This window comes from Cetorhinus maximus, chromosome 21 (genome assembly GCF_964194155.1).
Source record: "Cetorhinus maximus chromosome 21, sCetMax3.hap1.1, whole genome shotgun sequence".
In the NCBI taxonomy this organism is placed as follows: domain Eukaryota; kingdom Metazoa; phylum Chordata; class Chondrichthyes; order Lamniformes; family Cetorhinidae; genus Cetorhinus; species Cetorhinus maximus.
The window spans coordinates 34,732,184-34,750,889 of record NC_135899.1 but is presented as its reverse complement, the minus strand read 5'-3'; the positions used below and the strand labels follow the sequence as shown (position 1 = coordinate 34,750,889).

General features: G+C 43.0%; 2 protein-coding genes across 2 annotated transcripts in view; both read right to left on the bottom strand.

The window, feature by feature from the left end:
* LOC144695161 (uncharacterized) overlaps positions 1-16,436 on the bottom strand; it is a 31,471-nt gene extending 15,035 nt beyond the window's left edge. The window contains 2 exon segments of the mRNA XM_078566054.1: positions 14,312-14,409; positions 14,411-16,436. Coding sequence (XP_078422180.1) covers positions 14,312-14,409; positions 14,411-15,846 — 1,534 coding nt within the window. The 5' untranslated portion in view covers positions 15,847-16,436.
* Positions 1-18,706, bottom strand: part of LOC144695207 (uncharacterized) — a 469,933-nt gene that overhangs the window by 434,587 nt on the left and 16,640 nt on the right. The window lies entirely within an intron of this gene.

The window sequence follows — 18,706 nt, the reverse complement described above, 5'->3', positions numbered from 1 at the left end:
GGAAAACCTCAACAGGTCTGGCAGCATCTGTGAAGAGAGAAACAGGGTTGACGTTTCGAGTCTGTATGACTCTTCCTCAGTAGAAATGTGATGGATTTTATACTTTTTGAAAGGGGTGGAGTGGGTGAGGCAAAGTAGAAGGTCAGGGATAGATGGGAGCTCAGGAGAGAGCCCCACTTCTGACCTTATGATGGAAGGAAGGTCATTGATGAAGTAGCTGAAGATGGTTGGGCCTAGGACACTAGAAGAACTCCTGCAGTGATGTTCTGGAACTGGGATGATTGATCTCCAACAACCATAACCATCTTCCTTTGTGCTAGGTATGACTCCAACCAGTGGAGAGCTTTCACTCTCACCTCACATATAGAGCAACCTTCCTGAGCAAGATCTACCTCGACATTCTTTGGAGCATTGTATGGGAAACATGTAGTCACTAACAAATTCCTTGTGACAAACCCCATCTGTTGAATGGCTTTGAACTACTACAGCGAGAGTGATCCTTGTTAAACAGGTTCAGGACAGGCCAAGGCCCCTCTTGCAGACAACCTCCATCGCTGGGCCTCAGTACAAACCCCTCATGCACTTGGAGAGACATGAATAATGGTACACAATACCGACAAGTGTCCCCTCTACAGACTAATCACCTTATACTCAGCAAATGAGGAGGCGATCACTTGGCTTCGGGAATTTGCATTCACTAAATTTAAACACAAAACAGGAACCCAGACCCAAAGACAACACTGACACCTGCAGCTCTAACTAGTTGCCACTTTAAATCAAAACAAACTTTCAGGCTGCCAGTTTACAGTGCGAATAGCATTCTGTACACAGTCTTGGGACTTAACCCCTTAGAAACTGAATCTAATATAACAGAAATATATTAACTTATTGTCAGCCACGGCTTAGTTAGCACTCTCGTCTGTGAGTCAGAACGTTGTGGGTTCAAGTCTCACTCCACAGACTTGAGCATGGAGGCTGACACTCCAGTGTACACTGAGGAAGTGCTGCACTGTGGGCGGTACCACATTTTAGATGAGTTAAACCAAGGCCCTGCCTGCCCTCCCAGGTGAATGTAAGATATCCCATGACACTACATTGTAGAAGAGCTGGGGAGTTATTCCTGATGTCTTGGCCAATATGGATCCTACCAATGTCACAAAAACAGATTATCTGGTCATTATCACATTGCTGTTTAAGGAGCTTGCTGTGCACAAACTGGCTGCCAAGTTTCCCAAATTACAACAATGATTATACTTCCAAAGTACTTCATTGGATGTAAGTGCTTTCGGACACCTTGAGTTCGTCAAAGTTGATATATAAATGCAAAACTTTCTTTCTCAGGGAAACATTATGCGTCCTGTGAACTGGAAATTATAAACCCATTGATGGAGAAACTATGCCAGCCCACATTGACATTGACCAACATATTATGTACAGGACTCTTACTGTAGGCTCCTGAGTGTTTCAGTGAATAGGAACACACCATGCTGATAAATCAGGTGGTTTGGACTAAGTTAAACATGAGTATTTATTGTGAGTTATAAATCTATACAAAGGATTGATAAACCAACAGGTACACAATATTCAATTTACACCAAACTTTGAATCAACCAAAATAACAAACCATTTGAAAATGACTCAAGATCTTTCCCAGAACATGATATGAATCATAGAAGAGTGTAAGGTGAACATAACACACTGTTATTACATTGAGGTATGATGAGCTGAGGGAACTCAGGTCTGTAGAGACTCACCCTCACTCCCTCACCCTACTCAGGATAGTAGTCCTCCCAGAGAGGAGAGTACAAACATTCCCCATGGTATTAGTCAAACACCCGTCACCTGACGAGAATCTGTCTATAATTCACATCACCATCTAAAGCAGGTCACAATTCTACCCCACACTCCTGAGCGCTGGCTCACTTTACCACCGTAGGGGGATTAGCATTAATATTTGAGCTAGGATTTTCAGGGTAGATGTCAGGAAGGCAGGTCCTGAATGTATCTCACTCTCCAACCAGTATTCAGTCCTGAATACTTATGGAAGTGATGGTTCATCTAGGGAGAGCAGCCAGAGCCAAGTCCATGGCACCACAGCTGTACAGGGGGCATAGAGATGACTGGAAGAGCAATAATGAAAGAAGATCCAACAAGTAGGGGAACAGACAGGCATTTCTGCAGCTGCAGATGTGAATCTAGGATAGAATGCTGCCTCCCTGATGCCAGGGTCAAGGATGTAACTGAAAGGCTGCAGAGCACCCTAAGGGGGAGAGTGAACAGCCAGGGGTCATGGTCCACATTGGTACCAATGACACAGGCAGAAAGAGGGATGCAGTCCTGCAGTCATAATTTAGGGAGCTAGATAAGAAATTAGCAAACAGGACCTCAAAAGTAGTAATTTCTGGATTAATCCCAGCGCGTGTAGAAATAAGAGGATAAAGCAGATGAATGTGTGACTGGAGAGATGGAGCAGGATGGAGGGCTTTAGGTTCCTGAAACATTGGGATCAGTTCTGGGGGAGATAGGACTTGTACAGGCTGGGTAGGTTACATCTAAACACAGCGAGAACCAATTTCCTTGTGAGCAATTTGCTGGTACTGTTGGGGAGGGTTTAACCTAACTTGGCTGTGGTGTGGGAAGGAGGTCATACCAAGGTACAGAGGGTATTGGGAGAGGTAGTTAGCACAAGAGTAGAAAATAGTAAGATATTAGGTGGCTTCAGAGTAAGAGGGAATCTAAGAAAGAATAAATTAGGGTTACAGTGCATGTTTGTGAATGCACAGAATATGGTAAATAAGATTGGTGAGTTGTCAGCGCAGATTGCCACATGGAAATATGATGTTGTGGCTCAAAACAAGGGTAGGACTGTGTATTACATATTCCTGGATATTAGTTGTCCAGGAAAGATAGGGAAGAAAGAAAAGGAGGTGTGGACATATTGATTAAGGAGAACATTGCAGAACTGGAGAGAGAGGTTTCATCATTTTCACTTGGTCCATCTCTGACACTTCTCTTCCCTTCCTTGACCTCTCTGTCTCAATTTCTGATGATAGACTGTCCACCAATATCCATTACAAGCCTACCGACTCCCACAGCTACCTCGACTACAGCTCCTCACACCCCTCTTCCTGTAAGGACTCCATCCCATTCTCTCAGTTCCTTCGCCTCCGTCGCATCTGTTCTGATGACGCTACCTTCAAAAACAGTTCCTCTGACATGTCCTCCTTCTTCCTTAACCGAGGTTTTCCACCCACGGTCGTTGACAGGGCCCTCAACCGTGTCCGGTCCATCTCCTGCGCATCTGCCCTCACGCCTCCTCCTCCCTCCCAGAAACATGATAGGGTCCCCCTTGTCCTCACTTATCACCCCACCAGCCTCCGCATTCAAAGGATCATCCTCCGCCATTTCCGCCAACTCCAGCATGATGCCATCACCAAACACATCTTCCCTTCACCCCCCCTGGCGGTATTCCGTAGGGATCGTTCCCTCCGTGACACCCAGGTCCACTCCTCCATCACGCCCTACTCCTCAACCCCCACCTATGGCACCTCCCTATGCCCACGCAGAAGATGCAACACCTGCCCCTTCACTTCCTCTCTCCTCACCGTCCAAGGGCCCAAACACTCCTTTCAAGTGAAGCAGCATTTCACTTGCATTTCCCCTAACTTAGTCTACTGCATTCGTTGCTCCCAATGCGGTCTCCTCTACATTGGAGAGACCAAACGCAAACTGGGCGACCGCTTTGCAGAACACCTGCGGTCTGTCCGTAAGAAAGACCCAAACCTCCCTGTCGCTTGCCATTTTAACACTCCACCCTGCTGTCTTGCCCACATGTCTGTCCTTGGCTTGCTGCATTGTTCCAGTCAAGCCCAACGCAAACTGGAGGAACAGCACCTCATCTTCCGACTAGGCACTTTACAGCCTTCCGGGCTGAATATTGAATTCAACAACTTTAGATCTTAAACTCCCTCCCCCCATCCCCACCCCGTTTCTTCCCCCTCCCTTTTGTTTTTTTCAATAATTTATATAGATTTTTCTTTTCCCACCTATTTCCATTATTTTTAAATCTACAACTAATACCTTGTCAGTCTTTCCACCCCACCCCACTAGAGCTGTACCTTGAGTGTCCTGCCATCCATTCTTAATTAGCACTTTTCTTAGATATCACCACCTTCAACACCTCTTTGATCCTTTTGTCTGTGACATCTTTTGATTATCTGCTCCTATCACTGCTTGCTTGTCCCTACAACCACCCCACCCTCAACTTCTCTCCTCCCGCCCCCCACCTTAAACCAGCTTATATTTCACCCCTCTCCTAACTATACTCAGCTCTGTAGAAGGGTCATGTGGACTCGAAACATCGACTCTTTTCTTCTCCACCGATGCTGCCAGACCTGCTGAGTTTTTCCAGGTAATTCTGTTTTTGTTTTGGATTTCCAGCATCCGCAGTAGTTTTTTGTTTTTAACTAAATACATACTTTGGTTCTGTCTCCACAAAGGAGGACACAAATAACATACCAGAAATGTTGGGGAACACAGGGTTTAATGAGAGGGAGGAACTGAAAGAAATCAGTATTAGCAGGGAAATGGTGTTGGGGAAATTGATGGGATTGAAGGCCGATAAATCCCCAGGGCCTGATAATCTACATCCCAGAGTACTTAAGGAGGTGGCCCTAGAAATAGTGGATGCATTGGTGGTCATCTTCCAAGATTCTATAGACTCTGGAACAGTTCCTACAAATTGGAGGGTAGCTAATGTAACCCCACTATTTAAAAAGGGAGGTAGAGAGAAAACAGGGAATTATAGACCAGTCAGCCTGACGTCAGTAGTGGGGAAAATTCCAGAGTCCATTATAAAAGATTTAATCGCTGAGCACTTGGAAAACAGTGGCAGAATTGGACAGAGTCAGCATGGATTTACGAAAGGGAAATCATGCTTGACAAATCTACTGGAATTTTTCGAGGATGTAACTAGTAGAGTTGATGAGGGGAAGCCAGTGGATGTGGTTTATTTGGACTTTCAGAAGGCTTTCGACAAAGTCCCACATAAGAGATCGGTGTGTAAAATTAAAGTGCATGGGATTGGGGGTAATGTATTGAGATAGATAGAAAACTGGTTGGCAGACAGGAAACAAAGAGTAGGAATAAATGGGTCTTTTTCTGAATGGCAGGCAGTGACTATTGGGGTACCGTAGGGATCGGTGCTGGGACCCCAGATATTCATAATATATATTAATGATTTCGATGAGGGAACTAAATGTAATATCTCCAAATTTGCAGATGACACAAAGCTGGGTGGGAGGGTGAGCTGTGAGGCGGATGCAGAGATGCTTCAGTGTGATTTAGACTTGAGTGAGTGGGCAAATGCATGGCAGATGCAGTATAATGCGGATAAATGTGAGTTTATCCACTTTAGTAGCAAAAACAGGAACGCAGATTACTATCTGAATGGCTATAAATTGAGAGAGGGAAATGTATGAGATCTGGGTGTCCTCGTACACCAGTCACTGAAGGCAAGCATGCAAGTGCAGCAGGCAGTAAAGAAGGCAAATGGTATGTTGGCCTTCATAGCAAGAGGATTCAAGTACAGGAACAGGGATGTCTTGCTGTAATCATACAGGGTCTTGGTGAGACCAGACCTGTAATATTGTGTGCAGTTTTGGTCTCCTTATCTGAGGAAGGATTTTCTTACTATAGAGGGAGTGCAGCGAAGGTTTACCAGACTGATTCCTGGGATGGCGGGACTGACATATGAGGAGAGATTGAGTTGGTTAGGATTGTATTCGCTGGAGTTCAGAAGAATGAGGGGGGATCTCATAGAAACCTATAAAATTCTAACAGGACTAGACTGGGTAGATGCAGGAAGGATGTTCCCGATGGTGGGGGAGTCCAGAACCAGGGGTCACAGTCTGAGGGTACGGGGTAGACCATTTAGGACTGAGATGAGGAGAAATCTCTTCACCCAGAGAGTGGTGAGCCTTTGGAATTCACTACCACAAAAAGTAGTTGAGGCCAAAACATTGTGTTTTCAAGAAGGAGTTAGATATAGCTCTTGGGCGAAAGAGATCAAATGATACGGAGAGAAAGCGGGAGCAGGCTATTGAGTGGATGGTCAACCATGATCATAATGAATGGTGGAGCACGCTCTAAGGGCTGAATGGCGTACTCCTGCTCCTATTTTCTATGTTTCTATGGAATATAAATAGTAAAAGGAGTGGGACCAATTAGGGACCAACAAGGGGTTTCTGTATTGAGACATGGGGTATGGGTGAGGTACTAAATGAATACTTTGCATCTGTTTTTACCAAGGAATAAGATGCTGCATAAGTCATGGTGAAAGAGGAGTTAGTTCAGACACTAGAAGGGTTTAAAATTGATAAGGAGGAGGTGTTGGATATACTGTCTTAAAGATGATAAGGCACCAGGACAGGATAAGATGTATCCAAGGATACTGAGGGAAGTGAGAGCGGAAATTGCAGAGGCATTGGCCATAATTTTTCGGACTTCCCTAGACTCAGGGGTGGTGCCAGAGGACTGGAGAATTGCAAATGTTACATCCTTGGTCAAAAAGGGCGTAAAGCTAAGGCTAGCAATCGGCCTGTAAGTTTAACCTCAGTGGCGAGGAAGCTTCTAGAAACAATAATTCAGGACAAAATGAATAGGAAAGGCAGCACAAATTTATTAAAAGGAAATCGTGTTTAACAAACTTGCTTGAGTTTATTGATGATATATGTTATGACTGATGCAGTTGATAAAGCAGAGTTATTTAAAAATCCCAGAGGGAAACTTTAAACAACTGTCATAACCTATAATTTTAAGTGTTATGTTTGAGATATAACTCCAAATTCAGGAATCATACCACTAATTCCTGAGGTTTTACATTAAAGTAAATGAAACATTTTATTAATTTTCACAGGTTAAAATATATATGCACATGGCTACAAATTACTACAATCATAACTTTTAACAAATTCCCAAACTAATCTCCATTAAGGCAACAGCAACCCATAGACTTAACCAGACACCAGACAAAGCATTTTCACCTTATGAGGTTCTTTTCACTTTGGTTCCTGTGGAGCCAGTTGGAGGCTTACAGCTGTCTTTTGATCTCACATTGCCTCTGCTCTGCACACCCAAAAACTGCTGAAGTTATACCTACCAGCCCCATTGAATGTTAATTCTCATTGTATCAACAACCTCTGAACTAAACCTCACTAACAATAAAACCCTTTTCATAATACCAATTTTATTAATAATATAAACATATTGCTTGGTAGCTGCTAGATAGATGTCCATTTTCACTCTATTTCTTGAATGCTCTATTCAAAAAATGCAAATGCACACTATCTCTTACATATCAAAACTAGTACACATCGAAGCACCCAGACTAGCTGACTTTAATTCAATTAAGACACAGCCACAGACTAAACCTTTATTTTAAAAGATTTTTTTTCCAATAATTATTATATACAATCATAGTTTCATGACAGATAACAGAGAGGATTGATGAGGGTAATGCTATTGATGTCTTGTATATGGACTTCCGAAAGGCATTTGATATAGTGCCGCACATCAGACTTGTGAACAAAGTTAGAGCTCATGGAATAGGGACAGTAGAAACATGGATACAAAATTGGCTTAGTGACAAGAAACAGAATAATGGGAATAAAAACAGAAAGTGCTGGATGTTACTCACAATAAGAGGTTGTGGTGGAAGAATTAATCCAGGCTGGTCTTTTGGTTCAAGCTGGTTTATTTTCAATACAACGCCTCAGTGCTACTGACTTCCAAGTAACTTCCACACAAAGTGTTCCACTATATATTTTTATTCTATTTAGATGGGAAATTGCAGAGGCATTGGCCATAATTTTTCAGACTTCCCTAGACTCAGGGGTGGTGCCAGAGGACTGGGGATTTGCAAATGTTACACCCTTGGTCAAAAAGGGCGTAAAGCTAAGGCCAGCAATCGGCCTGTAAGTTTAACCTCAGTGGCAAGGAAGCTTCTAGAAACAATATTTCAGGACAAAATGAATAGGAAAGGCAGCACAAATTTATTAACAGGAAATCGTGTTTAACAAACTTGCTTGAGTTTATTATGATACATGTTATGACTGATGCAGTTGATAAAGCAGAGTTATTTAAAAATCCCAGAGGGAAACTTTAAACAACTATCATAACCTATAATTTTAAGTGTTATGTTGGAGATGTAACTCTAAATTCAGGAATTATACCACTAGTTCCTGAGGTTTTACATTAAACTAAATTAAACATTTTATTAATTTCCACAGGTTAAAATATATATGCACATGGCTACAAATTACTACAATCATAACTTTTAACAAATTCCCAAACTAATCTCCATTAAGGCAACAGCAACCCATAGACTTAACCAGACACCAGACAAAGCCTGTTTAACTAGCAGTTGTCTTTAACAAGGTGATTGACAGATTCCCCTCTTTTAAAAAAAATTAAAACCTTGAAAAAGACTTAAAGAACATTTTTTTAAACAAAGAGGGAGACAACGTCATGTATTTCCACATCTATAGTCCCCGTATTTCCTTTACCAAATATATATAAACAATTATAAGACAAGAAGTTTTTTTTCATTGCACCATTATAACATAAGACACCCCTCTTTCAATACATTTAATAATTTCTTAGAGCAGGCACTTCTTTTTGTAAAACAGTCTGATAGCTGGTGACTTGTGTCAACCCATTCTATCTTAGAGATGTCTCTTCTCTCTAAACATTTCTTTTATGCTGGCTTGGTCTATTCTTAGCCTTTTTTCAGTGACACTTTTGTTGGAATGAACGTTGTCCCAAGGGACCAGTTATTAACCTAACATTCTATGGGCAAACTTTTCTCACACTGCCCCTTATATAACATTTCTGTCAGTATATTGGATAAGTAAACCCCCATATCTAATGCTTCTACCAAGGCCAGCGTTTCAGCATCTAAGGTGCTTTTCACTAACTTTTTTATATTCTTGGCCTCCTAAGTCAGCGGATAACATTTATCATTCTTTCCCACCAAGAATATGATAAACCCTGTTGTGCTAGAGTACCTGTCTGGAAGATTGGCATGTGAAGCATCACTAAAAATGACCAACCTCATGTCTTCTGGATCACCCAAGACTGGAAACTTGAGCACACATCTCTCAGAATTTACTTTAAGTGTTTTATTTGCTTTCAGAATTTGCTCAACTGTAGCATGTTTCATCATGGTACTCAGCTCCAACACATCATTACTAGCATCAGGCCTATTCTGAGTGCACAACCAGCTCAACTGCCCAATCAAACTTCTCAACTGTTCCGTTTCTTCTTTGGTAGCAGGATCATCTTTTTGTGAGGATCTAACCCGAGTTATTGAGATATGATTAACATTTTCTAGATAAGATTGTTGATTCAATGTCACTCCTAACTTGCTCTGCTTAATGTCTAAACCTATGTATTTAAAGGCCCCTGAAGCCTGACTTCCAAACTTGAATTCCTTCTTTATCTTCTCGATTACTCATTGTTCAAATTCTACAGCCTCCCCACAGGAAATCATCAACATGCATGATAAAGATTCCAGCTAGTTTCTCCTTATGGTACCAGTAGAACATCGCGGATTCTGCCTTTAACTGAATACAACCTGTTTTCAACAGGACAGACCTCACGGAAAAATACCAAACTCTTGACGCATCATTCAATCCATAAACATATTTGTTCAATTTCCATAGCTTTCCTTCTACGTCCCCGGCTTCTTTGGGCAGTTTAAAAAAAAACTTGCCTTTGAAACTTCTCCCCCTATAAAAACTCAGCCTTTATATCAATCGATTCGCACTCCCAGGAATAGGATGCCAAAATAACTTAAAAAAATCTTCAAACTCACTTTTCCCGCAGTAGGTGAGTCCACTCTGACATCCTGATCTCCTCGTCTCTCTTCAAAGCCTCGGGCTACTAATCTCACTTTGGCCTCAAGAAGAAAAGGTCTGGTAGTACCTTTTCTGTACCAATCCGTCTGTGAGATAAAGCTGGCTGTCCTCTGTCAGGTATTTCAGAATATATCCCGAATTCCTTCCAACTTTCTAACTCTTTCTGTTTGGCTTCCTTTATCAACTTATTTTCCAATTTATTAGCAGCTACTAGAATCTCTCAGTCATAAGGACTTCTACTTCTATTGAGATTTGTAGCTTGCTCTCTACTCCTTGTTCTTGTTAAGCTATGGCCTCTACTCACATTCCTCTCCCTTTCTGGTCTACTGCTATATGACCTTTCTCCCATGCGAGCAGAACCCTATTCGCAAGTCCTTGATTTTTTTCTAGGGTCACAACTACTTTCTGGTCCACTGTCAGAACTCATACTGCGCTTTCTGGGTTTCCACATCTTTACCTCGGTTTGTCTTCAGTTTCTGTTGTGCCGGATGTGCAAACTGTCTATTTAATTTCTAAATTATCTTCTTTTTGTCCACCAAACTCTTATTCTCAGCAGCTAACAAAACTTCATGAAATCTCTGGCTTCCTTAGTGGCAAGCAGCAATGGCCTGACCGAGTAAAATGTAGATCCACATTTTTTCCAAACACGACTACTCTATCATTCTTCATGTCTAGCATCATCTGAGCCTTCTTCATCGCAGATAGACTCAACAATAGCAGTATCTCGCTAGAAATCATATCAGTACTGATAAACAGATTGATCCCTATCTTACAAGGGAGGACCGCCCGTTTGGAGGATGTTAATGTATTGTCATCTGTGAACCTGAAGCAGGTAGAGCTTTCATACTCTTTGACCTTCCGCTGGTCTGCCTCATCGAGAGATTCCAGATAGCAGTCAAGCCAGTGCATGCCACACACCGTAGAAGGGCAACCACTGTCCAGAACTGCACAGTTGAAGGAATCTACCATCAAAATACTCATCACCGGATTCAAACTCTCAGTGATCAATACAATTCCATCATGGCAGTCACCATCATCATTTTCAGTTTCAGATGAATCTGTTTCATGGGTCACTTCAAAAACACGATTCCTTCCCTGTGGGCAGTTCATTGCGTAATGATACTGGGAATCAGACCAAAAATACCGATTGACCATTCCCCCTGCATTTTTTGGGTTTAAATACCTACGGTCACCATCCCAGACACACTTCTTGTCTCTACTCTCAAATTGGCTAGGGTTATGACCATTTTCAGACCTCTTGTCATTAGCCCCATCTTTGTCTAATATTTGGTCGACCTCAAAATTCAGTCACCATTGAATCCTCAATCCTTTGTTTCACAGCATGGTTGTTCGCATTTGCTAAGAAATGGGTAGGGGACAACTGTTTCCCCAGAAATTTTTTTTTAGGGCAGCAGCCATTTGATCTAGAAGAGATTCTTTCCCCCGGAACTGAACTTCTGTTAGTACTAAAAGACTATCAACGTGGGAAATGCGAGCACAATCCAGTAATTTAAATGCCAATACAGATTCCGGAATTTCAAGTTAAAATCTCTGTAGTCTCCTGTATCATTTATCAAAATCGATGATATATTCTTCCATGGACTGATCATCTGATTTCCTAAACTTATCAAAGATCATTCAAGCTTCTTACGCTTCCAATAACTCATCCTTTTTGTAAAACTTATCCAAAAATTGTTACAGAAGGTTCAATCCCTCTTCATGATCCAAATCATCCACTTTCCACTCTGAAAATACTTTACTCCTTATCTTACTTTTGGCTGGTAATGATAATGCCAAAGCCATATCTTGCTTCATCCTGGGTATGGAAGTAACCCTGGTCCACATTTCAACTTCAGCCTTCCATTGCTGATAAGGTTCAGAAAAAATTAGATAGTCAAAGCTTGCAATTTTGTACCGTCCTTCTGCCATTCTGTAACTTAAATTGTCAGCAACAGTACACTTCTTTTCCCTTAGAGGATTGAGGCAAAAATCTTCATGTACAGCAATTGATCAGCAAAGCTTAAAGTTCATCCTCTGCTACCATGTTACTCACAATAAGAGATTGTGATGGAAGAATTAATCCAAGCTGGTCTTTTGGTTCAAGATGGTTTATTTTCAAGACAACTCCTCAATACTACTGACTTCCAAGTAGCTTCCACACAAAATGTTCCAGCTGTATCTTTTTATTCTATTTAGATGGGATAATCAATGCCCATCACCTGTTTAACTAGCAATTGTCTTTAACAAGCTGATTGCCATGCAGTGTGATTATCTATACATTGACACTGGAAGCATCTGTGGAGAGAGAAACAGAGTTAATGTCTCAAATCCAATATGACTCTTCTTCGAACGGAAGAGAGGTAGAGATGTGGTTGATGGATGTTTCTGGGCCTGGAGGAAGGTTGATGCTTGAGAGGTCTTCCTGATATATATTAATGACCAAGACCTTGGTGTACAGGGCACAAAATCAAAATTTGCACACAATATGAAACTTGGAAGTATTGTGAACTGTGAGGAGGATAGTGAGGAACTTCAAAAGGACATCGACAGGTTGATGGAATGGGCGGACATGTGACAGATGAAATTTAATGTAGAGAAGCGTGAAGTGATGTATTTTGGTGGGAAGAAACAATATAAAATAAAGGAGCAGAGAAACCTGGGGGTATATGTGCAAAGTCACTGAAGGTGGTAGGAGAGGTTGAGAGTGTGGTTAATAAAGCATATGGCATCCTGGGCTTCATCAATAGGGGCATAGAGTAAAAAAGCAAGGAAGTTATGTTAAACCTCTATAAAACACTGGTTCAGCTTGAGTATTGTGTCCAGTTCTGGGCATCACACTTTGGAAAGGATGTGAAGGCATTAGAGAGAGTGCAGAAAAAATTCACAAGATTTGTTCCAGGGATGAGGAAGTTCAGTTATGCAGCTATATTGGAGAAGTTGGGACTGTTCTCCTTGGAGAACAGAAGGTTGAGACGAGATTTCATAGAGGTATTCAAAACCATGTGGGGTCTGGATAGAATAGATAGGGAGAAACTTCCCATTGGAACGATCGAGAACCAGAGGGCAACAGATTTATGTTAATTGGCAAAGAAGCAATGGAAACAGGAGGAAAAACTTTTCATACAGCAAGTAGTTAGGATCTGGAATGCAATGCCTGAGAGTGTGGTGGAGGTATGTTCAATCGAGGCATTCAACAGGAAATTGTATTATCTGAAGACACCACGAAAGCTTTAACACAAATCTCACACTTTAAGGGTTTCACTTCCATGTAGCTGCCCTTTGTGTTCACAGAGCTTGTAACAGTTGCACCTTGGGTGTGAAGAAATCTTTAGAATTCCCTCCTTAAATTTCTCTGCATCTTTGTCTCTCTTCCCTCCTTTAGAACCCTTCTTAAATCCCAACTGTTCAACCATATTTTTGGTCATCCCCTCCTAACATCTCCTTCTTTGTCTTGGTGTTAATTTTTCTCTGATTACGTCTCTATGAAACACCTTGGGATGTTTGACTATATTAAAGTGCTCTATAAATACAAGCTGTTGTCCTCTCACATTCCCTCCTCAAGGTACTGACCTGGAGTACAGACTATGGACATTGATTGGCCTCTAGTGCTCTGTTCAAGTGGCCATTCAGCATGTGTAGACCCAGACAGTGAATGCTGCAAGACAATGGAGACTGTCACAGAGAGACACATCCTGCCCTCCCCCTGACTTCTCAGCTGGGGTCACTGAAGAAGGAACGGGATTCTCCCCCTCCATAGACCAAAGATGCTGAGGCTAGTTGAATTCCTGCCCCAGGAATGGCCCCTGCCCTGGGTGCTTGTGCTGGTAGATCAGAAGCTGAAGCCTTTCTAACCACTGAGTATCTGTTTGCCTTCTTGGCCAGACTGAGAACCAGTGAGTGACTTGTACCTGACACTGCACTGAAAGGATGGTGAGTTTGTATAGGAGCTTCTATAAACAGTGATGTCTTCTTCTGGTGATGTTTGGCGATCTGATTAAAGTTTAAAGTGACTTTCTTGAAATGATTGGACTGATGGTGGGAGAGTTTCGAGACAGACACTGCTGAGACAGACAGTGCTTTGGAACAACAGCTCCCCTGTGTGAGGAGTTGAGGGTAAACCACACAGACAACTCTCACTGTAATGGAAGCAAGTGACCTGGCTCGAAGTCCATGTGGAGACGTTGGTGCATGGCGAAAGAGGATTAGGTGAAACAATCCTGTCACACGTCACACTGGAAGGATTTGTCTCCCATGTGGGTTCACTGATGTTCCAGGAGGGTCGACTACTGTGTGAAGGCTTTATTACAGAACTCACACTGATAGGGTTTCTCCCCTATGTGAGTGTGTTGATGGACCAGGAAATATGCTAAGTGTGTGAAAACCTTGTCACAAACATTGCACCTGAAGAGTTTCTCCCACGTATGAATCCTCTGCTGTCCCGTGATGGTGAAGATGCACAAAAGCTTTATCGTAAACCTCACACTTGAATGGTTACTCCCGTGTGGATTATCTGATGTTGCATAAGGCTCGATAACTGTGTGAAGGTTTTTTCACAAACCTCGCATGTGAACAGCTTCTTTCCTGTGTGAACACATTGGTGTCTCACCAGCTCCGATGATCGTGCAAAGCCCTTATTACACACCTCACACCTGAAGGGTTTCTCCCCTGTGTGAATCCTCTGGTGCATCAAAAGCCTCGTGGATGTTGCGAAAGCTTTATCGCAAACCTCGCACTTGAAGGGTTTCTCCCCTGTGTGGATTGTCTGATGTCTCGTGAGGCTCGATAATTGTGTGAAGGCTTTGTCACAAATCTCGCACATGAATGGTTTCTCCCCTGTATGAATGCGTTGGTGTACGCGGAGGTTCACTAAGTGCGAAAATGATTTCTTGCACACCTCGCATGTGAACGGTCGCTCCCCTGTGTGAATGCGTTGGTGTGCACGGAAGCTTGATAACTGAGAGAATGATTTGTCGCACACCTCACATGTGAATGGCTTCTCTCCTGTGTGAATGCCCTGGTGTTTGCAGAGGGTCGATGAGTATGAGAATGATTTGTCGCAAACCTTGCACGTGAATGGCTTCTCCCCTGTGTGAATGCGCTGGTGTGTGTGGAGATTCGATGACTGTGAGAATGATTTGTTACACACATCACACTTGAATGGTTTCTCCCCTGTGTGAATCCTCTGGTGCGTCAGGAGTTCAGAGGATTCAATAAATGACATCTCACAAACCTCACACCGGAAGGGTTTCTCCCCAGTGTGAATAGTCTGGTGCATCAGAAGCTTCGTAGATGTTGTAAAAGCTTTATCACAAATTTCACATTTGAAGGGTTTCTCCCCCGTGTGGATTCTCTGATGGACCAGGAGGCTTGATAACTGTGTGAAGGCTTTGTCACAATCCTTGCATGTGAACGGTTTCTCCCCTGTATGAATGCGTAGATGCACGTGGAGGTTTGATGACTCTGTGAATGATTTCTGACACACCTCACATCTGAACGGCTTTTCCCCTGTGTGAATGCGTTGGTGTGCATGGAGGTTCGATGACCGCGAGAAGGATTTGTTGCACACCTCACATGTGAATGGTTTCTCCCCTGTGTGGATGCACTGATGTTTGAGGAGAGTCCATGACCAGGGGAATGATTTCTCACACACCTCGCATGTGAATGGTTTCTCACCAGTGTGAATCCGTTGGTGTACGCGGAAGGTTGATGACTGTGAGAATGATTTGTTGCACACGTCACACATGAATGGCTTTTCCCCAGTGTGAGTGCGTTGGTGTGCGCGGAGGTGCCATGCGTTAGACAATGATTTCTCGCACACTTCACACTTGAAAGGCTTCTCCCCAGTGTGGATCCGTTGGTGTCTCACGAGTGTCGAGAACTGTGTGAAGGCTCGGTCACACACCTCACATTTGAATGGTTTCTTTTCCATATAGCTGTTCAACAGATGCACCTTATGTGTTAGGAGATCTTATGAGCCTGTGGAGTCCTCCTCACACCTCACACTTGAACAGCCTCTCACCTGTAGGAATGAGTCAGTGGTTCATGAGGCTCGATGAATGATTGAAGCTCTCACCACACATGGAGCCCACTCACAGTCTTCCCAGCCTCATCCTGACCGATCACCCACAGCCGAACCTTCGGAAAGGTTGATTCTGATGAAAGGTTCCACACCACTGACCAGTTTCAGATCTGATGATATGTCAAAGCTCCCCTGACCCAACCGATTTCAAGATGGTGGTTTCACTGCCCAACCATCTCTGTGTTGAGCAATGCTATGAAGGGACTGGATGTCTTCCCACAGTTGTGTAGTTGTTCCTTGGGTAATGGTCAGGATCTATCTACGGTGTCTATCCTCTCTGTATTCTCTGGTGTAGTACGGTGCAATCCTTCTGCAAAAAACATGAAAAGGAAACATGATTTCCTCCAACTCCCTCTCCTCCTTTGCTGAAGGGACTGACTCCTCAGTTAGAGACTGTTCCACAGTGAGTGCCAGTCTGCTATTCCCCTGTGTGGGGGATCAGTTGCAAGTCCTTTCTTTTTCCTCACTTGAGTGTCACACACCCTCTGTTTCCAGCAGGGACACTGGATAGTGACCTGGAGCAGACAATGTGGCTACTTTCTTTCCTCACCCCAGACCCCATCTTCCTCGGCACCATGAGACAATGGAAAAGACAGTCGGGCGGGGTATAAAACAGGCTATCAATTCACTATGAGCTCGTGTCATGCTGGTGAAGACCAGTTTTACACTTAGAGTATGTGTTTAACATAAAAAACACTCAGGAGTAATGTTAATTGAATGAAGATTTTAAAATTTCTCCCCTTGCCTTCCAAAATTACTTGAGGAAAACACACTGGACAGCAAGTGCTAGAAGCTAAGGAAAATATTGCTTCAGTGTAGCTGATTGAAGGGTTCTGGTTTATCTTGGGAAATTAGATACACCGCACTCGCTCAGAGTGCACATCCCAAATTTAGCTATCAGCCACAGCACTAGACAAGACTATCAAATCCAAGCCCAGGCTTTTAGGAAAGGCCGAGGCCTTCAGGTAAAATCTTTAAAGGCATTAAAAAACATTTCAATAAATGTGTATCTAGGTATGGCAGCTGAATTGCTATGGTGCTGGATTAACAACCCAGAGATTGAGAGTTCAATTCCAACCACGGAAAGTTACATACATAGAATTATGGTGCAGAGGCCATTCAGTCCAATTGGTCTATGCTGGTGTTTTTGCTTTACACGAGCCCCCTCTCACCCGTTCTTCATCTCACCCTATCAATATATCCTTCTTCTCCTTTCTCCCTCATGTGCTTACCTAGTTTCCCCTGAAAGACACCTGTGCTATCCACCTCAACTACTCCATGTTGTGAAACTGAATTTAATAAATTTTGGAATTTGTGGAATAGAATCAAATAAGAACATGAAAACTTTCAGGTTGTCCTCAAAATCCAAAAAGTGTCCTTCAGGGAAGGGAACCAGTTACAACTGCCTGGTCTGGTCTACAGGTGAATCTTTGCAAGATCATTAACAAAATTTGACACAGAGGCACAAAAGGTACAGATGACCAAAAACGAGGTTCAAGGGGTAGATTTTAAGGAGTGCTTTGCAGGAGAAAAGAGAGGTAGAGAGATGGAGATGCTCTGGGAAGGAATTCCGGGGCTAAGGTCCCAGGCAGCTGAAGGCCTGACCATCAATGGTGAAGCAATTAAGATTCGGGTTGCTCAACAGTTTGGAATTGGAGCAGTGCAGCAATCCTGGAGCGTTGTGAGGAGATGACAGAGATAAGGAGGGGTAAGGCCATGGAGGGATTTGAAAATGAGGATGTGAATTTTAAATTCGAGGTGTTGCTTGATCAGAAGCCAATGTAGATCAGTAAGCCCGTGGGTGATTGGGGAATGGGTCTTGGTGTCAGTTAGGACATGGGCAGCAGACTTTTGGAGGAGCTCAAGTTTACAGTGCAAGATGTGAGAGCAGCCAGGAGAGCATTGGAATAGTTGAGTCTAGAGTCTACAAAGGTATCGATGAGGGTTTCAACAGCAGATGAGCTGAGTCAGGACGTCACTGGTCTCTCCTGTGAGTGGAGCTTGCAGCTCTTCCCGTGCACAGTGTCCCTATTCCTGACCAACATAGGGAAATGACAGTGAGAGGCAAGGATGGTAATGGAGAACCCTTCATAGAATCATACAGAATCACAGACTAGTACGTCACAAAAGGAGTGTGGCAGTGCTGCACTGTCAGAGGTGCCGTCTTTCAGATGATATCTCAAACGAGGCCCCTTCTGCTCTCTCTAAGGTGGGTCTAAAAGATCCCATGGCACTATTAAGAACAGGGGAGTTATCTCTGGTGTCCTCACCAACATTAATCCCTCAATCAACATTAATAAAATAAATTATCACATTGCTGTTTGTGGGAGCTTGCTGTGCACACAATGGTTGCCACATTTCCTACATTATAACAGTGACCACACTTCAAAAGTATTTCATTGGCTATAAAGAGCTTTGAGACATCTGGTGGTCATGAAAGTCTCCATATAAATGCAAGTCTTTTTATTTATTTTCTGAGTGGGTTACTGAGATAGGGCGGTGAGAGATCTTGGAGTGATTTGAAAAGACAGGAAACATCCAGATCCCAACACACAGACAGAACTGACCATTCACAGTCCACAGGATAATAACCAGCTCCCAACACACACACACACAACTCAACAATAGGAAATCAGTAAGAATCCTCAGGCACTCTGCACCTCCCAGATAATTACACCTCACCTTCTCATATTCAGTAATGAGCCATCAA